The 25,447-nt window shown below is 42.7% G+C and overlaps 1 protein-coding gene across 6 annotated transcripts in view; it reads right to left on the reverse strand.

Moving 5' to 3' along the window:
- dnah1 (dynein, axonemal, heavy chain 1) overlaps nt 1-25,447 on the reverse strand; it is a 510,234-nt gene that overhangs the window by 223,361 nt on the left and 261,426 nt on the right. For all 6 annotated transcript variants that reach the window (XM_078209369.1, XM_078209371.1, XM_078209370.1 and 3 more), the window contains 3 exons: nt 13,100-13,249; nt 11,103-11,189; nt 7,728-7,914 (listed from right to left, as the gene is read on the reverse strand). In XM_078209369.1, coding sequence (XP_078065495.1) covers nt 7,728-7,914; nt 11,103-11,189; nt 13,100-13,249 — 424 coding nt within the window. The remainder of the gene's footprint in view (nt 1-7,727; nt 7,915-11,102; nt 11,190-13,099; nt 13,250-25,447) is intronic.

Raw genomic sequence — 25,447 nt, forward strand, 5'->3', positions numbered from 1 at the left:
CCCTCATCAATCATCTTCGTCACTTCCTCGAAAAACTCAATCAAGTTCGTGAGACATGACCTCCTCTTCACAAAACCATGTTGCCTCTCACTAATACGTCCACTTATTTCCAAGTGGGAATAAATCCTGTCTTGAAGAATCCTCTCCAATAATTTCCCTACCACTGATGTAAGGCTCACCAGCCTGTAATTACCTGGATTATTCTTGCTACCCTTCTTAAACAAAGGAACAACATTGGCTATTCTCCAATCCTCTGGAAACTCCCCTGTAAGAAGTCTAACAACACCAACGCCGGCATCTCCACATCATGACCTCCCCTGTAGCCAGTGAGGATACAAAGATTTCTCTCAAGGCCCCAGCAATTTCCTCCCTTGCCTCTCTCAGTATTCTGGGGTATATCCCATCAGGCCCTGGGGACTTGTCTACCTTAATGTTTCTCAAGAACCCCAATACCTCCTCCTTTTTGATCTCAACATGACTCAACTATCTACACATCCTTTCCCAGACTCATCATCCACCAAGTCCATCTCTTTGGTGAATATTGACGCAAAGTACTCATTTAATACCTCGCCCATTTCCTCTGGCTCCACGCATAGATTCCCTCCTTTGTCCTTGAGTGGGCCAACCCTCTCCCTGGCTACACTCTTGCTCTTTATATATGTATAAAAAGCCTTGGGATTTTCCTTAATCCTGCTGGACAATGCTTTTTCATGACCCCTTTTAGCCCTTCTTACTCCTTGCTTAAGTTTCTTTCTACTTTCCTTGTATTCCACACTTGCTTCGTGTGTTCCCAGCCTCCTGGCTTTGACAAATGCTTCCTTTTTCTCTTTGACTAGGCTCACAATATCTCTCGTTATCCAAGGTTCCCAAAACTTGCCATACTTATCCTTCATCCTTACAGGAATGTGCTGGTTCTGAATCCCTATCAACTTACACTTGAAAGCCTCCCACATGCTAGATGTTGATTTGCCCTCAAACATCTGCCCCCAATCTACATTCTTCAGTTCCTGCCTAATATTGTTGTAATTAGCCTTCCCCCAATTTAGCACCTTAACTTGAGGACTACACTTGTCTTTATCCATCAGTACCTTAAAGCTTACTGAATTGTGGTCACTGTTCCCGAACTGCTCCCCTACTGAAACATCGACCACCTGGCTGGGCTCATTCCCCAATACCAGGTCCAGTACGGCCCCTTCCCGAGTTGGACTATCTACATACTGTTTCAGAAAGCCCTCCTGGATGCTCCTTACAAATTCTGCCCCATCTACGCCCCTAGCACTAAGTGAGTCCCAGTCAATATAGGGGAAATTAAAATGTCTCCCACCACAACAACCCTGTTACTTTTACACCTTGCCAAAATCTGCCTACATATCTGTTCCTCAATCTCCCGCTTGGCAAGGGTGAGTTCTGAGTGGGCACTGTCCAGTATGGGAACAGAGGAAGGGTGCCCATACATTGCTGCAATCAAGCTTGTAGGTTTCAGAAAGTCCAAGAGCACTCATATGCCTCTGTGTCTCAAGGCTGGAGAAAGGATCTGAAGTCCTGGGTGCTCAAAGAGGTGGTGACGTTCTCTAATCTCTCAGGGGTGATCTGAGTTGGGGGACAGCATGGAATGGCGTTGGATGTGAAGGGTTGAGTATTCAATGGAGCTCTGCACTTACTTCCAGGAGAAACAAAATCACAACGAGCATGAGTGAGCTGCCATTGGCGGTGATACCAAACCTTGTGATGCTCAGCAGCCAGGAGCTGGGAGCTCTGGAGCTCGAGGGTGGCCGAGGAGGGAGGTCCTCAGGTCGCAGAGAGGCTGCCATATTGGAGGAAGGTAAGAGCCCAGTGGGCTGAATCGTGATAGAATGAGGGTGAAAGTGATGAATGGGTGTCTCATTCATCAAAGCGACTTCAGTTGTGTGCCGGAAACTAGGACAACTCTATATAACTGATACCAATCGCACAGGGCAGAATGCACTGAAAATTTAGCCATTGTGACATGAATTATGTCTCTGAATGCTTTCATCCCTCAGATGAGCCATCAACCAGAGTTAGCCAAGAGGCCAACTAGATAAGACCATAAGACATAGGAGCAGAATTAGGCCATTCGGCCCATCGAGTCTGCTCCGCCATTCAATCATGGCTGATATTCTTCTCATCCCCATTCTCCTGCCTTTTTCCCATAACCCCCGATTCCCTTATTAATCAAGAACCTATCTATCTCTGTCTTAAAGACACTTAATGACCTGGTCTCCACAGCCTTCTGCGGCAAACCGTTCCACAGATTCACCACTCTCGGCTGAAGAAATTCCTCCTCATCTCTGTTTTAAATGATTGTCCCTTTAGCCTGAAGTTGTGCCCACTGGTTCTAGTTTTCCCTACTAGTGGAAACATCCTCTCCATGTCCACTCTATCCAGGCCTCGCGGTATCCTGTAAGTTTCAATAAGGTCCTCCTCATCCTTCTAAACTCCAATGAGTACAGACCCAGAGTCCTCAACTGTTCCACATACGACAAGCTCTTATTTCCAGAGATCATTCTTGTGAACCTCCTGTGGACCCTTTCCAAGGCCAGCACATCTTTCCTTACATATGGAGTCCAAAACTGCTCATAACACTCCAAATGGGGTACTTTGCAGATGCACCCGCAGCACATCATCTCTCCGCACCAAGCACCCGCACCAATACTGGCATGTCAGTGGGCATAACCATTTTGAATGAATTAGTAGGGCACCACAGTGAGGACACAGTATGCTTGCTGATGCAGGTTATGGAGGCAGGGGCTGCCCAGTCCGCCTGCCAGCAGTCAGAAGACTGCTGGGTACAAGGACCATGCTGAGTTCAAGGAAGATGATCAGCCTTTGGAGTCATCCATAAGATGCCAAATGCTGGATGTGTAGTGGGATGCGTGGGCTGGTCTGGCAGAGGAGAATCTGTGTGCCATGGTCTCTGTCATGGAGGGGACCTTGGGTAGCACGAGTGCTGTGCTGGCTCTCAACTCTGAGTGCACAGCCTCATCCATTCACAGAGTGGCGACTCTGGTCGAGAGGCAGCTCTTGGAATAAAATGAGGCATTCCTGAGATCGCCATCAGACCTGCAAACCCTCACACAGGCACTGACCTCAGGTGGTCAGTGCCTGAGTAAGAGAAGGATGCAGCTAACAGTCTCGCCAATCCTTCAGCAGTGAGCAGGGAGTTGAGGATGCACCTCAATGCCTGACAATCTGGCTTTTCTCTGTGGACACTTCTCACAGCATCCCGGATAAGGGCAGCAGCTCCTCCACCTCTCAGCCAGTCACTGCACCATCCTCTGAGTCTATGGCGATGGAGGAGTGCCCAACCATGTCACTGAGCATACTCTACCCAGCAGTGCCTGCTCAGATCCTACCGGACAGAGGGCAAAAGCCGAGGTCACCTGCTCCAGCAGGGTACCAAATTCATCAACCTACCTCCAATATCACTGTCAGCAAAGTGGGGGCACCTTGATATAGCACACACAAACGTAAGCTCAAGACTAATCACAACTAAGGGTTTGCACTGGGTGCTTTTGTTTCCTCTTCCTTACACAGGACTCAGAATGCGTTTGCTTTGATTTGTTTCATGTAAATGTTTTCACCATTAATCACTTAGTGCACTCAGGCCAAAAGTGTCTTGTGTCCTCCATTTCTGTCAGCTTCATCATTGCCAATTGAGAAAGGTCTGGGGCTTCAGTCTTTAGTCCAAGGGCAATGGGCTCATGGAATAGTTAAATGTTAGGTGCCTGAGATTGAGGTGATGCCCACTGAGTAGGCAGGAAGGCAGGGAATGCCAGTCTAGAGGAAAACTGCTGAATCACAGACTCCATTGTGTCCCTGCCCCCTGAAGATTCCTGATGGCACTCTTGTTGACCTTGCTCTATGGCTGCCCGCCATCTGCATCTGACTCGACATTGGAGTCCACTTCTGAGAGAGATACTGCAGCATCCGCGTTGCCCTGAGCAAGAGGGTTCGTCTTGGAAAGCATAGCAGACAATGACTATGAGCGATACTCTCTTGGGCAGTTAATGCAGAGCGCCCTGGATCGGTCGAAGAATCTGAACCTTATCTCCATCACCGTCCTAGTGGATGCATGGCAGTGGTTGTATCTTTCTCAGCGTCAGTCCTCAGGTGCCTGATAGGTGTCATCAGCCAACTTTTCAATTGTCACCAATCAACCACCTGTCCAAGAGAGCTAGAGCGGTGATGAGGCTTGGCACTTGCAAGTGGTGAATATGTAGGTGTCGTATGAGCTGCCTGTGTATCTTGCAGATCTGTAGAATCTGGGTCTTGTGGTCATCTGAATGCTCAGAGTGAAAACCCATCCTGTTCACAAAGGCACCTAGTTGGGCAGCTGGCATCTTGATGGCCACATGGGTACAATCCATGGCATCCTGGATGTCAAGGAACCCTGCAATGGCAGTGAATCCTCTTACCCGCCCAGCCTAGCTGGCTTTGTCTGTCCTAAAATGAATGAAGCTTCTCACATACCTGAACAGAGCATCAGTGACCAGTTTGATGTAGCTGTGTGCAGCTGACTATGAGACTCCACAAAATCACATACAGCTATCTGGAACCATCCAGAGGCATAAAAGTGCCAATGTAATCTTCAGAGCCATGGGCATTGGGTGTCCACCCACACACTGGCAGCTATCGGTGGCCCAATCATCTGGCAGGTGCTTGTCATGGCTTTCCTTGAAAGCCAGAGTCTCCTGCAGCTCTGGTCCTTTGTCATGTTGAGGTAGTTTGATCATTGCCTGTACACTCTGGCAACAGGGTAGTGGTGTCTTCTGTGGGGGCATCCTCCTTGCCCGGTCTGTTGGCCTTGATAACTTGTGCCTGTACCTCTGGCTGGAGGGGATGCCTGAGACCACCAGACCTCCTCTCTCCTTGTCCCCTTTCCTCCTCAAAGGAGGAAGTGCTCCATGCTGAGTATACAACACCCATCTGCAGGTTTGCCATTAGGGTTCACCCATGTGCAAAGGTTGGCAGAGAGACCCAAACCTCTGTTGCCAGATGACAGCAATGTACTGTTAGTTCCACATTGTGATGAATCCAACACAGGAAACACTCTTTCAATACTCCGAAACACCACCGTACCTCACTCCCAGAAACTCCTAACCCTCAGCCAGCCTTTGTTTTAGTTCCCTTTTATCCTGCCCTTGAATGAAAAAAGCTCAAAACAGTTGGGCCTACCTGCTGGTGTTACCCAGGCGATGAACTTAAAATCACACAAACAATGCTAAATTCTGGTCCATGGGTGATTTAATCCCCTCAACAAACTCCATTATTGTCCACAGGTGCGCTGCTGATCTGCACCTGACAAGTGTGCGATGACATCAGGATAAGCTATTTAATTTTCTTCTGAGTTGAGCATGCACCCGCCCGGTAGATGTAAAATTCTACTCTATATATGGTGCCTAGTGTGGAATTGCGCAAGTCAGAATTTTGACTGCTGCCAGATCTAGATTGTTCATTTTACCTGAGCTTGAATTGGCTTTTGTGCCTCTGGGCTACAGAGGCAGGGATGGAATTAACTAGCAATAATGGCTTTCAAGTGAGGACAGCATAGAGCTCAATTCCAATTCCTTCTTGCTTGAAAACCTATCAACATTGAAACCTGAAGGACAGCCTAAAGGTGAGGTGTTGGAGTGTGGCCACTGCCTTTGCATTAATAAGTGCTTGCATAGAAGGTTAACAGAACAAAATTCAGTTGCAATCTACCCTGTACCTCTTCTTTTCCCCCTTATTCCTTTTATTGTATGACTGCTAAAAAGTGGTGGAGGGGAAGGGGAAGTTGCAGACCCTTTTTCCACGTTTTGAGTGTGTAAAATAAACAAATACTCTGATTTTATCCTATCTCAAATTCGCTATTGGGTGATTAATAGAGGATTGGATCATTCCAAAACTGAAGGGTTGGGGGAAATACATCACCACTTATAAAGAGAGAAATCAAAAATCAAGAGCACCTTTCTGTTTATGGATGGGTGGTGAGAGGGGAAATCAGGGCTGGTTGAAATTAAACTCCCTCCTGTCCGTAACATATTTTTAAAAACCTGAGAGATGTGTCCCTCTGTCTTCAGCTGGTTACACTCTTTATTGATGGCATTTACACTGTTGATATATTTTCATGTCATCAATTTTGTAATCGATTGGTCACTTAACACATAAGATTGTTTGAGCCGATCACAACTATTTTTAGTTTTCAGACAATGTGACACCTTGAAGATAAGTTAAATTTTTAGGTATAATGCCTTTAATAAATTGAATACTATTGACAAATTCCAAATACAAAACATAGTGCCACTTTTTCCCCTCCCCTTTCCACCCTGACTCAAAACTTAGAGGGGGTGAAATCAACATCCTGGGGGTTACTGAGGACCAGAAATTAAACTGGATTATCCATATAACTACTGTGGTTACAAGAACAGGTCAGAGGCTAGGAATCCTATGGCAAGTAACTCACCTCCTGACTCCTCAAAGCCAGTCCACAATTTAAACGGCAAAGGTCAGGGGTGTGATACTCCCCACTTGCCTGGATGGGTGCAGTTCCAATAACACTCAAGAAGCTTGACAAGGACAAAGCAGCCTGATTGATTGGCATTCCATCCACAAACAGTTACACCCTCCACCACCAATACACAGTGGCAGCAGTGTGTACCATCTACAAGATACACTGCAGGAATTCACCAGGACTCCTTAGGCATTACCTGACAGCTAATGACCGCTACAACCTAGCAGGACAAGGACACATGGGAACACCACCACCTGGAAATTCCCCTCCAAGCCGCTCATAATCGTGACTTGGAAATATATGTTTATTCCTTCACTGATGCTGGGTCAAAAAAAAAAAGTTCAGACCAGTATTATTGCCCCATTTTACTGGTGTTCTATTTTAAAGCATATAAGACAAGTTCAGACTCATAATCTTATTTCCCCATTTTACTGTTTTTTCCTTCTGAGTAGGTGTACCTATACCACATGGACTGCAGTAGTTCAAGTAGGCATTTCACCACCACTTTCTCAAGGGCAATTAGGGATGGAAGACAATAGAAAATAAAATGTAGCACAGTGCAAAACAGATTGACGATCCTCTACTTATGTAGATCAAGATTGTGATAAGCACATCCCTTGGATTTCTTGGCAGGGCTAATTGTGGAAAGGCAGGAGAAACCGTCAGCATCTCAGGGCTTTGGGCTTTCTGTTCCCAATGGAGATTGGCCACCAGAAGGTGTTGATTGTATTTATATATTCTGGGAGGAATGTGGAGGTTGATTGAAAATGAAAGAGCCCTCAGCCTCAGCTTTCTCATTATTCTCAGGAACCTCAGGGAGTCCTTGGTTGGCAGGAGTCAGGTGCAAATTGCAGTATCATGTTTCATGTGCAGAGATGCCATGTTACTCCTATGAAGTGAGGCAGACAATTAGGAATGTCACTTCATGCCTCATTAACTTGCCACCAACTCTAACTGTATCTCATACAGGTGCAAGTCTAACTGTACCCACGGTAAAACTTGGAAAACATGGGCAACACAAAATGGTGCAACTTGGGTGATTCAAAGGAGAGAGTAAGTAAAATTGACTCCAAGATTTTTAATTACAAAATTATATTTTGTTTTTTACTTTAGATCAATGAAATCATTGTATATGCTAAGCATTTCAAACATTCACATTTTTCTTTTGATCCCCACTTATTAAAAGACTTTTTTAACGTGAAAAGTAACTGACCATCAACATCTTTAAGATTTTTCTTAGCACACGCTTTTCGAATGGATGCATCCAGATTGCCATAGTCAATAGCTTCTTCCTTGATCTTGGGGAAGAGGTCAGACACTATGCCATCAAAGAGTTTGAGATCATCTTGTAGGAACTTGGGCACATTTACATCACGAATGGCTCTCAAACATATCAGCTCCTGAAATACAAGTTTTATTTTAAAGAAGGCAGGTTGAGACTCAAAGATCTGTAGATTGCTTTTTACATTGTATTACCTCTAACTACAGTTTATTTCTATGGGACATCATATTTTCATGATCATTGATGGAACTTGTATACAGTTGCTATGTTTTGAGTCTAATGGGGCTTCAGTGTTTGCAAGGATCCTCCAGTGAATCCACTTATATGTAGGTTCATGTACCACTATATTCACTTCTAAACCACATTTAGCAGCAAGGGGCTCAGCGAAAACTACAAAATCCCACAGAAAGTAAAATTATAAGCGATAGTAAAGCCTGGGGGCGGTCCCTGACATCTTATAAACAGCTCCAGGGGAATTGGTGGGAGCTGAGAGAGAACTTTAACTTTGTAGGATAACTGCAATTGGTTAGGGGGCAGGTCAGTAATTTTAGTACGTTAATGAGACTGTGTGCCTCAGATTTATTTTTAAAAGTTATTCATTTACAAGATGTCACTGGTTAGGGCAGCATTCATTACTCTTTTCTAAATGTCCTTGGTGGTGGTGACCCTCCTTCTTGAGCCATTGCAGTACATGTGTTGTAGAGTACACTGGTACAGTCACAACGCAGTTAGGAAGGGAGCTCCAGGATTCTGGTCCAGTGAAGGAACAGTGATATAATTCCAAATCAAGTTGGTGTGTGCCTTGGAGGGGTTCTCATACATCTGTTATGAGAACCTTTCTTTCTATGTGGTAGAGGTTGTGGTTTTGGAAGGTGCTATTGAAGGGCCCTTAGTGAATTGCAGTGAATTTAGCAGCCACTTGGATTAAATGGCTGCATATTCCAGGGTGCAAGAAATCCGGCAGCTAAAAGCAGGCAGGAACTGTCAAATTCAACATGTCAGTTCTTTTCTAGTATTACGTATGTGGCAACAGAAGGAATGTTTATTTTATCCTGGGTCTTTGTGATTTAATGCCAAACATGTCACAGTCCAATTTTGACTCCTGTGCAATTCAATGCCAAAACTGTTGACCGCCAAAAATTGAGTTACTTCCTACAAATCTGCAAGTAAATATCTGTCCTCTTGATGGACATAGGAGTGCATAAAATTGCAGGGAAAAAAATGAAGTTCTCATTTGCATTAGCATACAAGCAGAGAAATGCCACCCTGTTCTAAAAGTCAGTTCTTAGAAGTAACTAACTAGTGTGCTAATTTCTATATATCCTTTTCAGACGAAGTGGCTGGGACTTTCAATTGAGGGTCAGGAACCCGCTGCCCAAATAATTTTCGGAAACAACACTGCGCTATGTCTGTGTTGCTCATGTGACACTATCTTCATATGTATATGCTCTAATAGAGCTGGTAGCAAACTCTGTACCTAAATATTATTCATCTTTGCAGAGAATCATAGAATTCTACAGTGCGGAAGGAGGCCATTCGGCCCATCGAGTCAGCAATCCCACCCAGGCCCTATCCCCATAACCCCATGTATTTACCCTAGCTAGTCCCCCTGACATCAAGGGGCAATTTAGCATGGCCAATCCGCCTAACCCGCATATCTTTGGACTGTGGGAGGAAACCGGAGCACCCGGAGGAAACCCACGCAGACACGGGGAGAATGTGCAAACTCCACACAGTGACCCAAGCTGGGAATTGAACCCGGGGATCTGGCGCTGTGAGGCAGCACTGCTAACCACTGTGCCACTGTGCCGTCCAACAAATGCATGTTACTGGGGTATCTTCATATGGCACATCTTTGCTAATGGCTATCAAATCCTGAAATGGGATTTGAACCTGGAACTTCTAGCTCAGTGGCTGGGATGCTATCAACTGAGCCACAAGACCTCCCTTTTTGTATTAGTGCTAGACATTGCCAGGAGCTGAGAACTGACCACAGAGCACAATCCTCAAAGGGTAACGGTAGCCCTGACTGAGTCTACTTTTGCCAGGCTGAATAGAGGAGACAGAATATCAGAGGACCATCAGCCTCACGGCCCAATGACCAATGAAAAGGTATTGCACCCAAGCTGAGGCAACAACACTTACTGCCAAAAATCCTTCCTTCACAAAGGGATTACATCTCACAGCTGTGTACTAATGTGTATGAATGTGCACCAAACTGTTCAAGTTTAGCAATCTGCCATTTGAGATTGCCTTCTAGGCTTTCCAAACCTGATTTTAACATGAGGATCACAGCACCTCAGGCAAGGGGCAAGGTTGAGAAGGCAGGCCTTCATGAATAACCTCAGTGAAGACATACATATTATCTGTTTAACAATGTAATTTAAATGTAAATAAATCTTAACAATGTTATTGTCAATAATATTGACAATTAATAACGATTCCTAATTTAGCTAGAGACCTAATGCAGTTTTCTCAGTCCCCTCCCACTCACTCAATTACCACTGCTCATGCCACAGAAGCCCATTTTCAATGTTACTTCAAGAAAAAGTAGGCCTTGTGCCTGAGCCTTCCTCAAATCAGATGTTCCGAAACGGTCACGCAGCAAATCAAACACATCCAGTAGAGTAAATGGCCAACTCTCTCCATGTTACATTGAAGTGCAAGCATACATTCTGTAGAATGTACAATCTTCTGACTTAGAGATAGGAATACCAACTGAACCATCTAAAACAATATTTTCAATGCAATCCATTCCTACTTTGCTATGTTCAATACACTTTCAGTTTTTTTGTTTACTTTTCAATACACTTCCATCTATTTATTTTTCTTTATAAGCAATAAATTCGACTGATCTAATATCCTAGAGATGTAATCTCTGGCCACCTATTAATTCAAATTCCATAAACTCTGTATTCCATTTGTAATTTACTTTGTGATATTCAATATACCCCTTGCTAACTATTATCCTATTCACAATTCACTCCTTTCTAAATTCAGTACAACTCTTGCCTTTTTTATTTTATATGTAATATTTTCCATTGCATCCAATATACTCTCAGTTATCTGATACTCTATGTTCCTAGTTCTTTCAATACACTGTGACAACTTAACATGAACTGCTCTCGGACTCTCCATTATCCTTCATAATATATTCTGGATACCTATTATTCATTGTATAGTACACTCTAGTTAATTATTATTCTACTTATAATATATTTCTAGCTATTAATGACACCAAAGATTAAAACTGATGAAGTACTAAATAATTTTATGACCAGAACATTGCTCCATTAGAGTTAGTACCTCATCCATATTGGGATTTTCCCTCTTCAGGTTTCCTGCAGCTGAGATCACAGTTTTTACAGCTCTCATTCCAAAGTCATAATGATCCTGTAGCGGAAACACTAATTAATAATCACTATAAGCCTTTGTTAATCATTACGCTTGACACCACACATTGTGCATGAAGGCAGTGGAACATTGCTGGTGCAGTATTTGCCATGTCATTCTTTGAATCCCTCAGAAATATTATGCATTACCTTAAGCTCAATCACAACTAAAGCAACCCTTTGAAATCATTCCCAGCTCAATCCCTTAAGTTAATGGACAGTGACACATAATGCAGGTGAATTAAACATATCGGGAACAAAAGAAAATAATGCTGATGCTGCATCCTACTGAAAAGTCATCGATCTGAAACACTGGGCTAGATCTTATGGGGTGCTCCATGATCCTGACAACTGCCCCGCAGCAAATTAATGCAGGGAGAAACATTTACGAGGCTTTAAGATGAGATTTCCACCCTTTCGTGAAGAGATCCCACTTTAGACAGCTGTTGGCCAATTAGCTCTGACGAATGGTCATCCAAACTGGAAACGTTAGCTCTATTCTCTCTCCACAGATGCTGTCAGTCCTGCTGAGATTTTCTAGCATCTGCAGTATTTTGTTTTTATATTATGTTGCCTAATTGGTTTGGCTAGCAGCTATGTAGCCCCATCAGCTCCAATGGGAGAGCTTGCAATGGCTAAAACTGCAGGCCCGGGCAAGTACTCTGGGTTCGTGCTGAGGCGGTTGAGGGAGCTGGCTTTAAGAAGTCAGGAAGGAGGGTTAAGGGTTGACTGACCTTTGATAGGTGGTGCTTCTGATGGGCTCAGTGGACCCACAAACAAGGTTCACCCCCCCAGCCCAACACCAGCTGGCACAGCTAAAGCTGCCACGGCTCCCGCATGATGTGGGCCTCATCCTGCCATGAGTAAATGCTGGCAGTGGCGAGATGGGGCTCTTAAGTGGCCTTAGTGGCCCCACCAAGCCCAAAGGTGGGTAGCTGCCCATGCTTGCTCCGCTCCTGGAAAATTTCATACAGGCCAGACATGGGTAGGTAGATGGCAAGAAGGCCTTCCAGAGGATTTTACATGCCAATCCCATTTTGTAATGTCCCTTTGGGGAAGCATAAGATCTAACCCATTAACTCTGTTAACATATACTGCCTGACCCCTGATGTTTCCAGAATGTTCTGTTTGTATTTCAAAAATTACACAATGTGTTCATTAAAATAAGTAGGAAACATGAAAAGTGCTTTAAACAGGGGGGTTCTCCTGGGACGGTGGGAGGATACAGATTTAGTTTCTCACTGTTCTCAGTTGTTTAATGTGGGGAGGGATCAAGTAGGAGACCAGGAACAAATAATACAATCTTGGCTATCCCTTGGATGTTGTGCTTACACCCTATTAAACCAACTTCATGCAACAATGGCTGCTGTTTGTGCTGTTCTCAGGACAGGCAGCACGGTGCTCTGCATGACGGAAAGCCACAGGGTTAGGAGCCAGAATGGTGCATCCCAGCAGCTGTTTCCTTTAATAATGCAACTTTTGTTAATGCAGCAGATGTGTCTTGTAACAAAAGGTTTATAGATCCAACATCTTTCCATCTATGAAACATGATGGACACGCAGTAAACAAGTGCATGTTACTGGGGTATCTTCATATGGCACATCTTTGCTAATGGCCATCAAATCCTAAAATGGGATTTGAACCTGGAACTTCTAGCTCAGAGGCTGGGATGCTATCAACTGAGCCACAAGACCTCCCACTTTTGTCATGATGGCACTGAATGCAGGTGGCCTAATAACATATTTACATTCCTTTCATATCACTTTGTCTTGTTGTTTAGCATTTGTTTTGGGAAACAAAAACATAACCTTTCTTTAGATAATCCAATATACTCAACTCAGTTCAATACAGAGGGGTGCTTAGTTAATGAACTGTAAAAGTAGTATTGTTACTCTTAATCTACTAATTTACCTGTGAACTGAGTTGCTCAGAGGAGAGTTTGAAAGTTGTAGTGATTTTCTTTGCAAGAACTTTGGCGTTGCTAAACCCAAAGGAGTACAGAGAAATCTCAGCAATCATGGCGTAGTCAGGGACCATCATGGCTACAGGTCTAAATAAAGCCTAAACAACAGGAAGCTCATTACTATTCAACAAAGCATTGAAAATACACTGCAAATGCACATTGGAAAGAACGCTGGAATACAAAGTTAATTTTATCAGCAAGCCGTTGATTTTGATAATATAGGCATTTGCTGTTCTTGAAGAGTGATTCCAATTAACATTTTGGCCCTGACACTTATGAAGAGGTTGGAATTGCATGGGGGGTGCGATAATGGGGGTTAGAATCCTAGGGACATGGAGGTCATTAACAGCAGAAGATTTACTTCTTTAGTTTTTATTGACAGGCTGGCTGCCAGGAGATAAGACCAGAATCAGGAAACATTGGTTCTATTCTCTCTCCAAAGGTGCTGTCAAACCCGCTGAGGTTTTCTAGCATTTTCTGTTTTTGTTTCAGATTCCAGCGTCTGCAGTATTTTGCTTTTATTTTATGTGAGAATGACCTGTTTATTCCTACTCTGTTTTCTGCCTCTGAATCAATCTTTAATCCATGCCAGTATATTACCTCCTATCCCATGTGCTTTAATTTTGCTAACTAACTTCCTGTAGGGGACTTTATCAAAAGCCTTCTGAAAATCCAAATACACGACATCCACCAACTCCCCATTATCAATTCTGGTAGTGTCATCCTCTAAAAACCCCAATAGGTTAATCAAACATGATTTCTCACTCAAATGCATGTCATCTATGCCCAATCAAATCACTATTTTGTAAGTGTCCACTGATCACATCCTTTTTAACAGGTTCCAGCATTTTCCCTATTACTGATGTGAGGTTTACAGTTCTATAGTTCCCTATTTTCTCTCTCCCTCCCTTCTTAAAAAGGGGGTCGACGTTTACTATCTTCCAATCAGCAGGAACTTTGGAAAAAATCTCTTCATCTAAAAGTCTTTTCAAGGTCTTGGCTCATCTTTTCTCTGCATCTCTATAACTGCTTACATTTTCTGCTTTTCATTACTCAGGCTTATTGAGCTGGAATTTGTTGTCAGTGGAAAAAGAATGGCTCTCATCACTGATCATCAAGAAAAACTTAACAAATATCTAGTGACCTCTGTGCCTCAGGCTTTGTCTTTCCAAATATCAACTTGAACTTGCTGTCAAGTGAAGGAAGTGTCCAGGTGTCCAGCAACAGGGATATCATCAAGTAGACAGAAGCATTGAAGTCTTCTCACAGACAGCAAATGAGGAAGTAAAAACTACCGAATTCCTTCACTCTCAATTTTTAAATTTTATAAATAATGAACTTAATGATTGGGACATTGCAATAGGATTAAGGTGGAAGCTAAAATATTACAAACAAACTTCAAAAAATGTATTTAAAGATGTGAAATGTCTTATAATGGAGAAATTTGAGATTCAACAAATATAAAATGACTCTTACAAAACCAATGAGACTATTTGTTAATAATTATGAAATGAGCACACTATTAAAAACCTAGATTCATTCAACAGGATGTAACTTTCTCAAAGCTGTTACAGTGAGACTAAGACGGTCAAAGTTCTTGTCCATTTGTTCATGCCTAATTGATTGCAGTTTCACTGTGTCGCAAACGCACACTCTTTGGAGATGCATCAAATCACTTACGGCAGTTTCTGGATTTCAGCATTTGACCGTGCATACTCATATTCCAGAACTTGGTGACAGCTTCAGCGCAGTAATGTGCCTTCTACCATGAATACAATATTTTCATTTAATGTTTTTGTAATTTCCTTGTTCCCTCATATAATTTCTCTTGTTTCTGTCACTGATCAGTCCACATTTACTTTGTTAATCCCTTCCTTTTACATACCTATTGTTATTACACTGGTTTACTCATACTTTCCCTTTCTTTATGAATTTCTTAGTCATCTTTTGCTGAATTCTAAAATCCTTCTAATTCTGAGACATACTTCTTGGCAACATTATAAACCTCTTCCCTTAATCTAATACTATCCTTAATTTATCTTGGTGGCTACCATTGAAACACTTTTCCCATGAGGTTTTTTATTCCTTAAGGAATGTGTATCTATGGCAAATAATGAACTAATTATTTAAAAGTTGTCTTTTTTCATTTCACTGAGATCAACAGATCAGCAAAGTGCTAATATTCATTTTTAACAATTCAATAGTGAAACAAATATTGTCAGAGGACAAAGAACAGCCAATGTGATTCCTCTTTTTAAAAGGGGAGATCAAATTAATAGAGGAATTTTTGGCCAGATGATTAAATATCAGTGGTAGGAAACGAGAATCTTTGCTAAAAGATCAGAGAACAAAATATCTAGAGATTGAGAACATGTAATTATAGCAACACAAATTTCTAAAAGGGAGGCTATTTTTATCCAGTCTTATTGAATTATTTGCAAAAGTAACAGAAACAGTCAACAAGGGCAATTAAGTGGACGTGGTATGATTCACATGATCTTTTCAGGTCTTTGAACATATGACATAGGATAAAATTTAGTGGCATCAGGAACCAGATAAGAGAATAGATTGTAAGATAGTTATAAAACTGAAAGTAGGGGATAAAATTTAGGGGCAGTTTCACAGACTGGCAGAATATAAGATGTAGTATCCTGCAGGGATCTATGTGGGGTTGCCCTTATTCACCGTATAAAGAAATTGGAGCAATAGCATTGAAATTAGACGATACAAAATTTTGGGGCTGGGGTGGTGAGGGGAATGATGGGTACAGTTAAGAATATAGAGCACCACACCAAATATAAGCAAACTTGCAGGATGAGGGCATGAATGCTAAATTAAATTGGTCAGAGTGAAGTGTAGCAGAGTGATAATGTTCCTCAATAATTGATGCAAAGGCTGAGGCTAATGTTTCAGCATGCATGAGTACAAATTCCACCATGGTAGCTGGAAAAATGTGAATTCTATTAATAAATCTGGAATAAAAAACTAGTAATGATGATCATGGAGCTTCTGGGTTTTTGTTAAAAAGCTATCTGGTTCGCTAAAGTCCTCAAGAAAGGAAAGTCTGGCCTATGTGTGTTCACCCCAGATCCCCAGTAATGGGGTTGGCTCTTTACCACCCTCAGAAATTGTCACTCAGTTGCACAAGGCTGCTATAAATCAAAACTTGGGACAACTCAACATTGACCTAGGCACCAGAAACTACAAAGTCCTCCATTCTAACATCTGGGGTCTGTGCCATTTTGGGAAGTTGTCCTATGGACTAGTTGACCAATAGCCAGACCAATATACTTTACAGTCAAAGTCCCAGATTCCTCCAGTACTATCCAAGGGTATGCCCTGTCTTACCAGCAGCACACACCAGGGGTAGAAGTACAGTGACATATACGCAGGAGGGAGTGGCCTTGATAGTGGCCCTGGGAGTCCTAAACATTGATTCTGAACCCCAGAAAGTATCATGCTATCAGGTCAAATATAATCAAGTAAACCTTCTGCTGCTTACTACTTTCCTTCAACTGATGATTCAGTATTCATGTTGAACACCATTTGGAAGGAGCACTGAGGGTAGCAATACCCACAACCAAGAGTGGTTTGGTAACACCACTACTGATCAAGCAGGCCAAGTCCTAAAGGACATATCTGCTAGGCTGGGCCAGTGGTAAATGAAAACAAAGAGAAAACCTATTTCACCTCAGCCTCACCAATCTACCTGTTATGTCTACCTGTTACCTGTCCATGCCAGTACTTTAGGAGTGACCACTGCACAATCCTTGTGGAGACGAAGTCTTGTCAAATGGGATAGATTAAAAACAGATCTAGGAGTTTAAAAGTGAGCATCTATGAAGTGCTGTCAGTCATCATCAACTGCAAAATTGTATTTCACTACAATTTGTAACCTCATGGCCTGGCATATCCCTCATTCTAACATAATCATCAAGCCAGGAGACCAATCCTGATTCAATGAGGAGAGGAGAACATGTCAGGAGCTGTACCAGGCATACCTAATAAAAAGGAGCTGCCAACTTTCTGAAGCTACAACATAGACTGCATAGAATGAAAACAGAGTTCTATAGACAGAGCTTAATAATCCTGCTACCAAAAGTTCTGTAGTCCTGCCACATCCAGGTATGAGCAGTGGTGGACAACTAAACAATTAATCAGAGGAGGAGGCTCCATAAATATTCCTGTACTAAACAATGGCAGAGCTTAGCACGTCAGTACAGGCTGAAAAATTTGCAATCATCTTCAGCCAGAAGTACCAGGTGATCCAATTCTGCCTCCCCCTGAGGTCTCTACTATCACAGATGCCAGGCTTGAGACATTTCAATTCACTCAAGAAACAGCTGAAAACACTGAATACAACAAAAGATATGGGCCCTGACATCTTGGCAGCAGTACTGAAGACTTGTGCTCCGGAACTAAATGTACCCTAGTCTAACTGTTCCAGTACAGCTACAAAACTGGCATCTACCAGACAATGTGGAAAATTGCTAGTTAAGTGCTGTCCACAAAAAGCAGGGTAATTTGAACAAGCCAATTACTGCCCCGTCAGGCTGTGTCAGTCTACTTTCAATCATCAGAAAAAGATGGAAGGTTTCATGGTCATCAGTAGATTCCTAATTCCAGATTTTTTTAAAAATTGACTTTGAATTCTACCATCTGCTGTGGCGGGATTTGAACAGAGCTTGCTGATCAATAACCTGCTCAACGATGCTCAGTTTGGGTTCCACCAGAACTCACTATAACCTTGATGCAGACATGGACAAATAACTGAATTTCAGAGGCAAGGTGAGATTGACTACCCTTGACATCAAGCAACCCTAGCAAAATTTAAGTCAATGGGAATCAGGTAGAAAACTCTCCAATAATGGAAGCCAATCTAGCACAAAAAAATATAGTTTCAGTTATTGGAGACCAATCATCTCTGCTCCAGGACATTGCTGCAGAAGATCCTCAGGGTAATGGCCTAGGCTCAACCACCTTTAGCTGATTCATCAGTGACCTTCTCTCCATATCAAGGTCAGAAGTGGAACCAGAAGTAACCAGAAGCTTAATTAGACCATTGTGGCTACAAAAGCAAGTAGGGTGATGGAAATTCTGTGGCACATAACTCAACTCCTGACACCCTACAAACATGTCTACCATCTGCAGGATGTGATGGACTACTCTTCATTTGCCTGGATGAATGCGGGGGAGGTGATGGCCTTGTGGTGTCATCGCGAGACTATTAATCCAGAAAATTAGCTAATTTTCTGGAGACCCAGGTTCAAATCCCGCCACAGCAGATGGTGGAATTCAAAGTCAATTTTTAAAAAAATCTGGAATTAGGAATCTACTGATGACCATGAAACCATTGTCAATTGTCAGAAAAATCCATCTGGTTCACTAGTGTCCTTTAGGGAAGGAAATCCGCTGTCCTTACCTGGTCTGGCCTACATGTGACTCCAGAACCACAGCAATGTGGTTGACTCGCAATTGCCCTCTGAAATGGCCTAGCAAGCCATTCAGTTTCAAGGGCAACTAAGGACGGGCAATAAATGCTGGCCAGCCAGTGATTCCCATGTCCCATGAATGAATAAAAAATGCTCTAACACTCATGAAGCTCAGCACCATCCAGGGCAAAACAGCCCATTTAGGAGGCCATTTATCTCATGGAAGGTGAAGTAGTGTATCATGGGATCACCCAGGCTTGGCAAAGTTGTACCTTAAGTTTTAAAAGCGCTTGCAGTAAAAAAAACACTCACTAGAGTTGATGTAGTAGGGAATGTGAACTTTTGGTCAGGCCAGGAAGTTGATGACTGGCCTACAGGCCAATCCATGCTAAGCTAAGGAATGTGACCTTTGGGTCAGGATAGAATAAGTTGATGAATGATAAACTGATTGCCTGACCATGACTGGGCAAAGCAGTAAGTTGTCAGGACAGATAAGCAAAGTTTGTATTTTGGAATAAACTGTAGGCATTGTTTGTGCTAAACATCAAGTCATTCCATGGTTATTTTGTAAACTCGGTGCGCCGGAGGATTGGAGGATTGCGGATGTGGTTCCTATTTTCAAGAAGGGCAATAGGGATAGCCCAGGAAATTACCGACCGGTGAGTCTAACCTCAGTGGTTGGTAAGCTGATGGAGAAGATCCTGAGGGACAGGATTTATGAGCATTTAGAGAGGTTTAGTATGCTCAAGAATACTCGGCATGGCTTTGTCAAAGGCAGATCGTGCCTTACGAGCCTGGTGGAGTTCTTCAAAAATGTGACTAAACACATTGACGAAGGGAAAGCGGTAGATGTGGTTTATATGGATTTTAGCAAGGCGTTCGATATGGTCCCCCATGCAAGGCTTCTCGAAAAAGTGAGAGGGCATGGGATCCAAGGGGCTGCTGCCCTGTGGATCCAGAACTGGCTTGCCCAAAGGAGGCAGAGAGTGTGTATAGATGGGTCTTTTTCTAATTGGAGGTCGGTCACCAGTGGTGTGCCCCAGGGATCTGTTCTGGGACCCTTGCTGTTTGTCATTTTCATAAATGACCTGGATGAGGAAGTGGAGGGATGGGTTGGTAAGTTTGCCGACGACGCAAAGGTTGGTGGGGTTGTGGGTAGTCTGGAGGGATGTCAGAAGTCACAGAGGGACATAGATAGGATGGAAGACTGGGCGGAGAAGTGGCAGATGGACTTCAATCCAGATAAATGCGTAGTGGTCCATTTTGGCAGGTCAAATGGGATGAAGGAGTACAATATAAAGGAAAAGACTCTTAGTACGGTAGAGGATCAGAAGGACCTTGGGGTCCGGGTCCATAGGACTCTAAAATCTGTCCCGCAGGTGGAGGAGGTGGTTAAGAAGGCGTATGGTGTGCTGGCCTTTATCAATCGAGGGATTGAGTTTAGGAGTCCGGGGATAATGATGCAGCTATATAAGACCCTCGTCAGACCCCACTTGGAGTACTGTGCTCAGTTCTGGTCGCCTCATTACAGGAAGGATGTGGAAAAGATTGAAAGGGTGCAGAGGAGATTTACAAGGATGTTGCCTGGATTGAGTGGCATGCCTTATGAGGATAGGCTGAGGGAGCTCGGTCTTTTCTCCTTGGACAGACGTAGGATGAGAGGAGACCTAATAGAGGTATATAAGATGTTGAGAGGCATAGATCGGGTGGACTCTCAGGGTGGAAATGGCTGCTACGAGAGGACACAGGTTTAAGGTGCTGGGGGGTAGGTACAGGGGAAATGTTAGGGGGAAGTTTTTCACACAGAGGGTGGTGGGCGAGTGGAATCGGCTGCCGTCAGTGGTGGTGGAGACAAACTCAATAGGGTCTTTTAAGAGACTCCTGGATGAGTACATGGGACTTAATAGGATGGAGGGTTATAGGTAGGCCTAAAAGGTAGGGATATGTTCGGCACAACTTGTGGGGCCGAAGGGCCTGTTTTGTGCTGTAGTTTTCTATGTTTCTATGTTTCTAACACCCAAAGAGGAGTACCTCACCTTATAATCTGTAAAAAGCGTGTGTGAAGTGCTGTGAACTGCGCTTCAGCAACTTCTAGTGGTTAAATACAAAATAAATCCCTGACATACACTCTAAAATCAACACGTAACAATTTACTTATCTAACTAACAGTGAACAAATTAACTAAACTATTAACAAATCAAATAAGTCCCTTCCAACTATTAACTATTCCCGAATAAAACAAGATTCTAATGGAATGTTGTTCCAATAATTATAATTCCCACTCATTAACAAAAATAGAATTTAGTCACTCTCTAAATTACAACCAGGTTTTGTGTCTTCCGGAATATTCTGGGCCTTCTGTGTTGATTCTTCTGCATGGAACTTCTTTCTTCTTTGGTACCTTTGCTATTCAGATGGTGTTTTCTCTAAGAAATTGATGAAGCTATGAGAGCCAGTGATTCTCTTTCTCTGAGAGCTCTGAGCTGTTACCTCTGGCAAGTAGCAATTGCTGTCTTTTTGTCCCACTGCCCTCCTTCTTTTATACCTGTGATGACACACCAATATTTCCCACAATAAGATTGGTCCTAGGTTGTCAAAACCATCAGATTTAAATTTAATAGGTTCTTGGTATCTAAGCGCCTGATTCAAATTGATTGGCTAAATTCAAATAATTCAAAAGCCTGTTGTCTTGGTAAAACTGCTGCTTGGCCTTTCGATACAAATGTTTCAGTTTGGAGCTCTCTACGTACTTGCATTTTCTTAACTCTCTAAGCACCACCTTTTGAAGGGACTGTGCAATGCTTTCTCCCCAGCATTTTACAAAGACCAACCTACAATCACTCTGCCCAACTTCACAATATAATAGATTTCAGCCCATTGTATTAGACATACCAATGTCCCCTGTGAGTAACAAACTTTGAACTTGAACAGCCCAAACTATTGGTGAAATGAATGACAAACAAAAACTATAGCCTAGAAATCACGTTGTGACATATGTTCAACATGCTAATACGACATGTCTCTGTTACTTTAACATTTGTTTTAGATGAGCTAATACTTTACTGAAATAGCAGACAAAGGATTTTTATGTAATATGCATCAACCTGGCAGTGGCAACATGGCAGTGGCAAACTGTGCTAAGGGGCAGTGTCAGGAGCGGACGCTAGTGGGAGCCCCATTGTGGGGAGAGGGGTTCATGTATGTGCAGTTGGAGGGAGGGGAAGGAGAGGAGGGAGAGAGGGAGAGAGAGAGCATACACTACTAGCACTGCTGCCTCACAGTGCCAGGGACCCGGGTTCGATTCCCGGCTTGGGTCACTGACTGTGCAGAGTTTGCACATTCTCCCCGTGTCTGCATGGGTTTCCTCCGGGTGCTCCGGTTTCCTCCCACAGTCTGCAAGACGTGCTGATTAGGTGCATTGGCCATACTAAATTCTCCCTCAGTGTACCCAAACAGGCACCGAAGTGTGGCAACTAGGGGATTTTCACAGTAACTTCATTGCAGTGTTAATGCAAGCCTACCTGTGACTAATAGACTTTAACCTTACTTTCACTGAATGCGGGAGGAAATGTTGGTGCCAATTGCAGGGAGAGGGAGATGTCAACGATGATGGAAGGGGGGATGGAAGATGCTGGTGATAATGGGGAATGGGGGGGGAGAGGGAGATTCTGGCATTGATATGGTGGGGGGAAGGGGGGGTTACCTCCGTGGATCTGGCTTTGCTGGCATCGTTAGGCCCTGCCCATCAAAATGATGTTGTGAAACACATCCCCCTGCATTTTTTGACAAAATGTCAGAATATCTGGAGAGAAAACCTGCCTGTTTCTCTGGAGAGAAACATACCGGTTTGCAGTTAGATCCTGATACTGTGATTCTTTGGTAAGATTCCACCCACTATTGGCATTGTGCATATTCCAATTTTGTTTAGGATACATGTTATGTAGATATGTACAGATACTATATATGTTCAATTTATATTACTGATGCAGCATTACACATATATGTATACATTGTGTTGTTGGGGAGGGTTTAAACTGGATTGGCAGTGGGAACCTGAGGGCAGACTCAGATAGGACAACTTTTGTTCAGGGAGCATGAGACAGAAAATAAGCAATCAACTCTGAAAGACAAGAAGCAAAGGTTAAAAAGTGCACAGTACAGGAATTTGGCAATGTTAAAATGTATATATTTAAATGCAAGGAGTGTAGCAAACAAAGCCAATGAGCTGAGGGTGCAGATGGACGCATGGCAACATGATATCATGGCTATAACGCAAACTTGACTTTAAAGAGGGACAAAATTGGCAGATCAATGTCCTGGACATGCGGTGTTCAGACAGGATAGAGAGGGGGCTAAAAAGGTCGGGGAGTAGCATTATTAGTCAAAGAATCAATACTGCTGTGAGGAGGGAAGAAATATTAAATGTAGCTTCAAATGAGGCCATATGGATTGAGCTCAGAAATAAAAAAGGGTCAAACTACTCGGCATGTATTAAAGACTTCCAGATAGTGAGAGGAAGATGAAAGAGCAAATATATAGGGTAAGATAAAGCTGAAAAAGAAAGCTTGTGACAGTCACAAAAAAATTAGTATGTTAGAAAGCCTAGAGGTATATAGAAAATACAGGGGTGATGTAAAAAATTAAATCAGGAAAACAAAGAGAGGAGATGAACAAATATTGGATTTTCCTTGATATTAGCACATGAAGAAGAAAAGGATAATTAAGAGCTTATCAGGGATGTACAAGGTAACTTATGCGTTGATGAAGAAGATGATAGCAGAGTTCTTATAAGAGTACTTTGTCTCTGTCTTCACAAAGAAGAGGGATGATACAGACCTTCTAGTTAATGAGGAGCAGTGTGAAATATTAGATACAGTAAGCATAATGAGAAAGGAAGTACTAGAGGGACTGACATCCTTGAAGGCGGAGTAAATTAACAGGGCCAGATGGATTGTATGCCAGGCTGTTAAATGAAGTCAGAGAGGATATAGTGGATGCCTTAAGGATTATTTTTCAAATTGCTAGATATAGACAAGGTACCAGAGAATTGGAGGTATGCGAATGTTGACCATTGTTTAAAAAAGGTGTGAGTTATGGGCAAAAAATTCTATGCCAGTCAATCTGACTTTGGTGGTGGGGAAATAAATAGCATCAATTCTGAGAACTAAGATAAGCTGTCACTTAGAAAGGCACGGATCAATCAGGGAGAGTCAGCATGGTTTTGTTAAGGGAAAGTCGTGTGTTACTAACTGAATTTAATTTTTTGAGGAAGTAACAAGGAGGATTGATGAGGGTAGTACAGTGAATGTGGTATACATGGATTTTAATAAGGCATTTGACAAGGTGCCACGTGGCAGATTGCTCAGGGAAGGTGGCAGGCTCGATCCAAAATTAGCTCAGTGACAGGAAACAAAGGGTAACGATTAATGGATGTGTTAGTGAATGGAAAGCTATTTCCCATAACATTCCATCGGGCTCAGTGTTGGGTCTCCTGATGCTTGTGATATATATTAATGATTTGGACTTAAAAGTAGGAGGCACGATTGGAAAATGTGTAGTTGGCACAAAAATCGACCATGTAGTTGATAGTTAAGAGGATAGCTGTGGACTCCAGAATGATATCAATGGTTTGGTTGAGTGCGTGGAAAAGTGGCAAAAGAATTTGATCCAAAGAAGTGTAAGGGTATACATTTTGGGAGGGCAAACAAAGCAAGGGAATACTCATTAAATCGGAGGATAGTGAGAGGGGTAGAGGAAGTTAGACAACTTGGAGTACATGTCCACAGGTCCTTGATGGTGGCAGGACAAATAGATAAGTTGGTAAAGAAGGCATATGAAATGCTTTTCTTTATTGTATGAGGTGTTGGATACAAAAGCAGGGATGCAATGCTGTATAAAAGCTGGTTAAGCCACAGCTGGAGTTTTGCTTACACTTTTGGTCACCACATTACAGTAAAGATAGAGGCTGGAATTTTACCACCCCACCTGCCACAGGAATCAGAGCGGGAGGGGCAGACCATGGAAAGGTCTGTTGAAGTTGGGCGGGATTTTATGGTTTTAGGATGAGCGAGGCTGTAAAATCCCACCCATAATTTCATTTGGAGAGATTATAGAAGAGATTTACAAGAATGCTGCTCAGACTGGAAAATTGCAACTATGAGGGAAGATTAGGTAGGCTAGAGTTGTTTTTCTTACAATAGAAGAATCTGAGGGGTGGCTTGATTTGAGATGTACAAAATTATGAGGGGCCTTGATCGGTAGACAGGGAAGACATGTTTCCTCTAGTAGACAGGTCAAATACCAGGACACAGATTTAAGGTGATTGGGCAAAGGATTAGAGGAAATATTACGAAAACCCTTTTCACCCAGAGGGTGGTAGGTGCCTGGAATTCACTGGTTAGATTAATGGTTGAGGTAGAAACCCTCAACTTATTTAAAAGTTACCTGGATATGCATCTGAAGTGCTATAACCTGCAAGGCTACAGACCAGGTGCTGGAAAGTGGAACTAGAATGGGTAGCTAGTTTTTTGTTCAGCCAGCAGCGAGATGATGGGCTGAATGACCTCTTTCTGTGCCATAACATTTTATGGTTTAATTTGGTAAATGGTTGATTTCTGTTAGAAGTATGGAGTTAGGCAGATCTATATCTATGACTCTATATACATATACTTTATATATTCCAATTTTTTAAGAAGCGTAGCAGTATGTGTGCTATAAATTCCATTTCTGTTCGAAGTGAAATATCATAATTATTATTAGACACATGTATAAAGAATCATCATGGAATAATAGTGAAACAGTAAAGAAGGATATCTGGCACTGTTATCTGAACAGTCAACTGATTAGTTCCACTCCCCTCTTCTT

The sequence above is a fragment of the Mustelus asterias genome, chromosome 3, assembly GCF_964213995.1.
Source record: "Mustelus asterias chromosome 3, sMusAst1.hap1.1, whole genome shotgun sequence".
In the NCBI taxonomy this organism is placed as follows: Eukaryota; Metazoa; Chordata; class Chondrichthyes; order Carcharhiniformes; family Triakidae; genus Mustelus; species Mustelus asterias.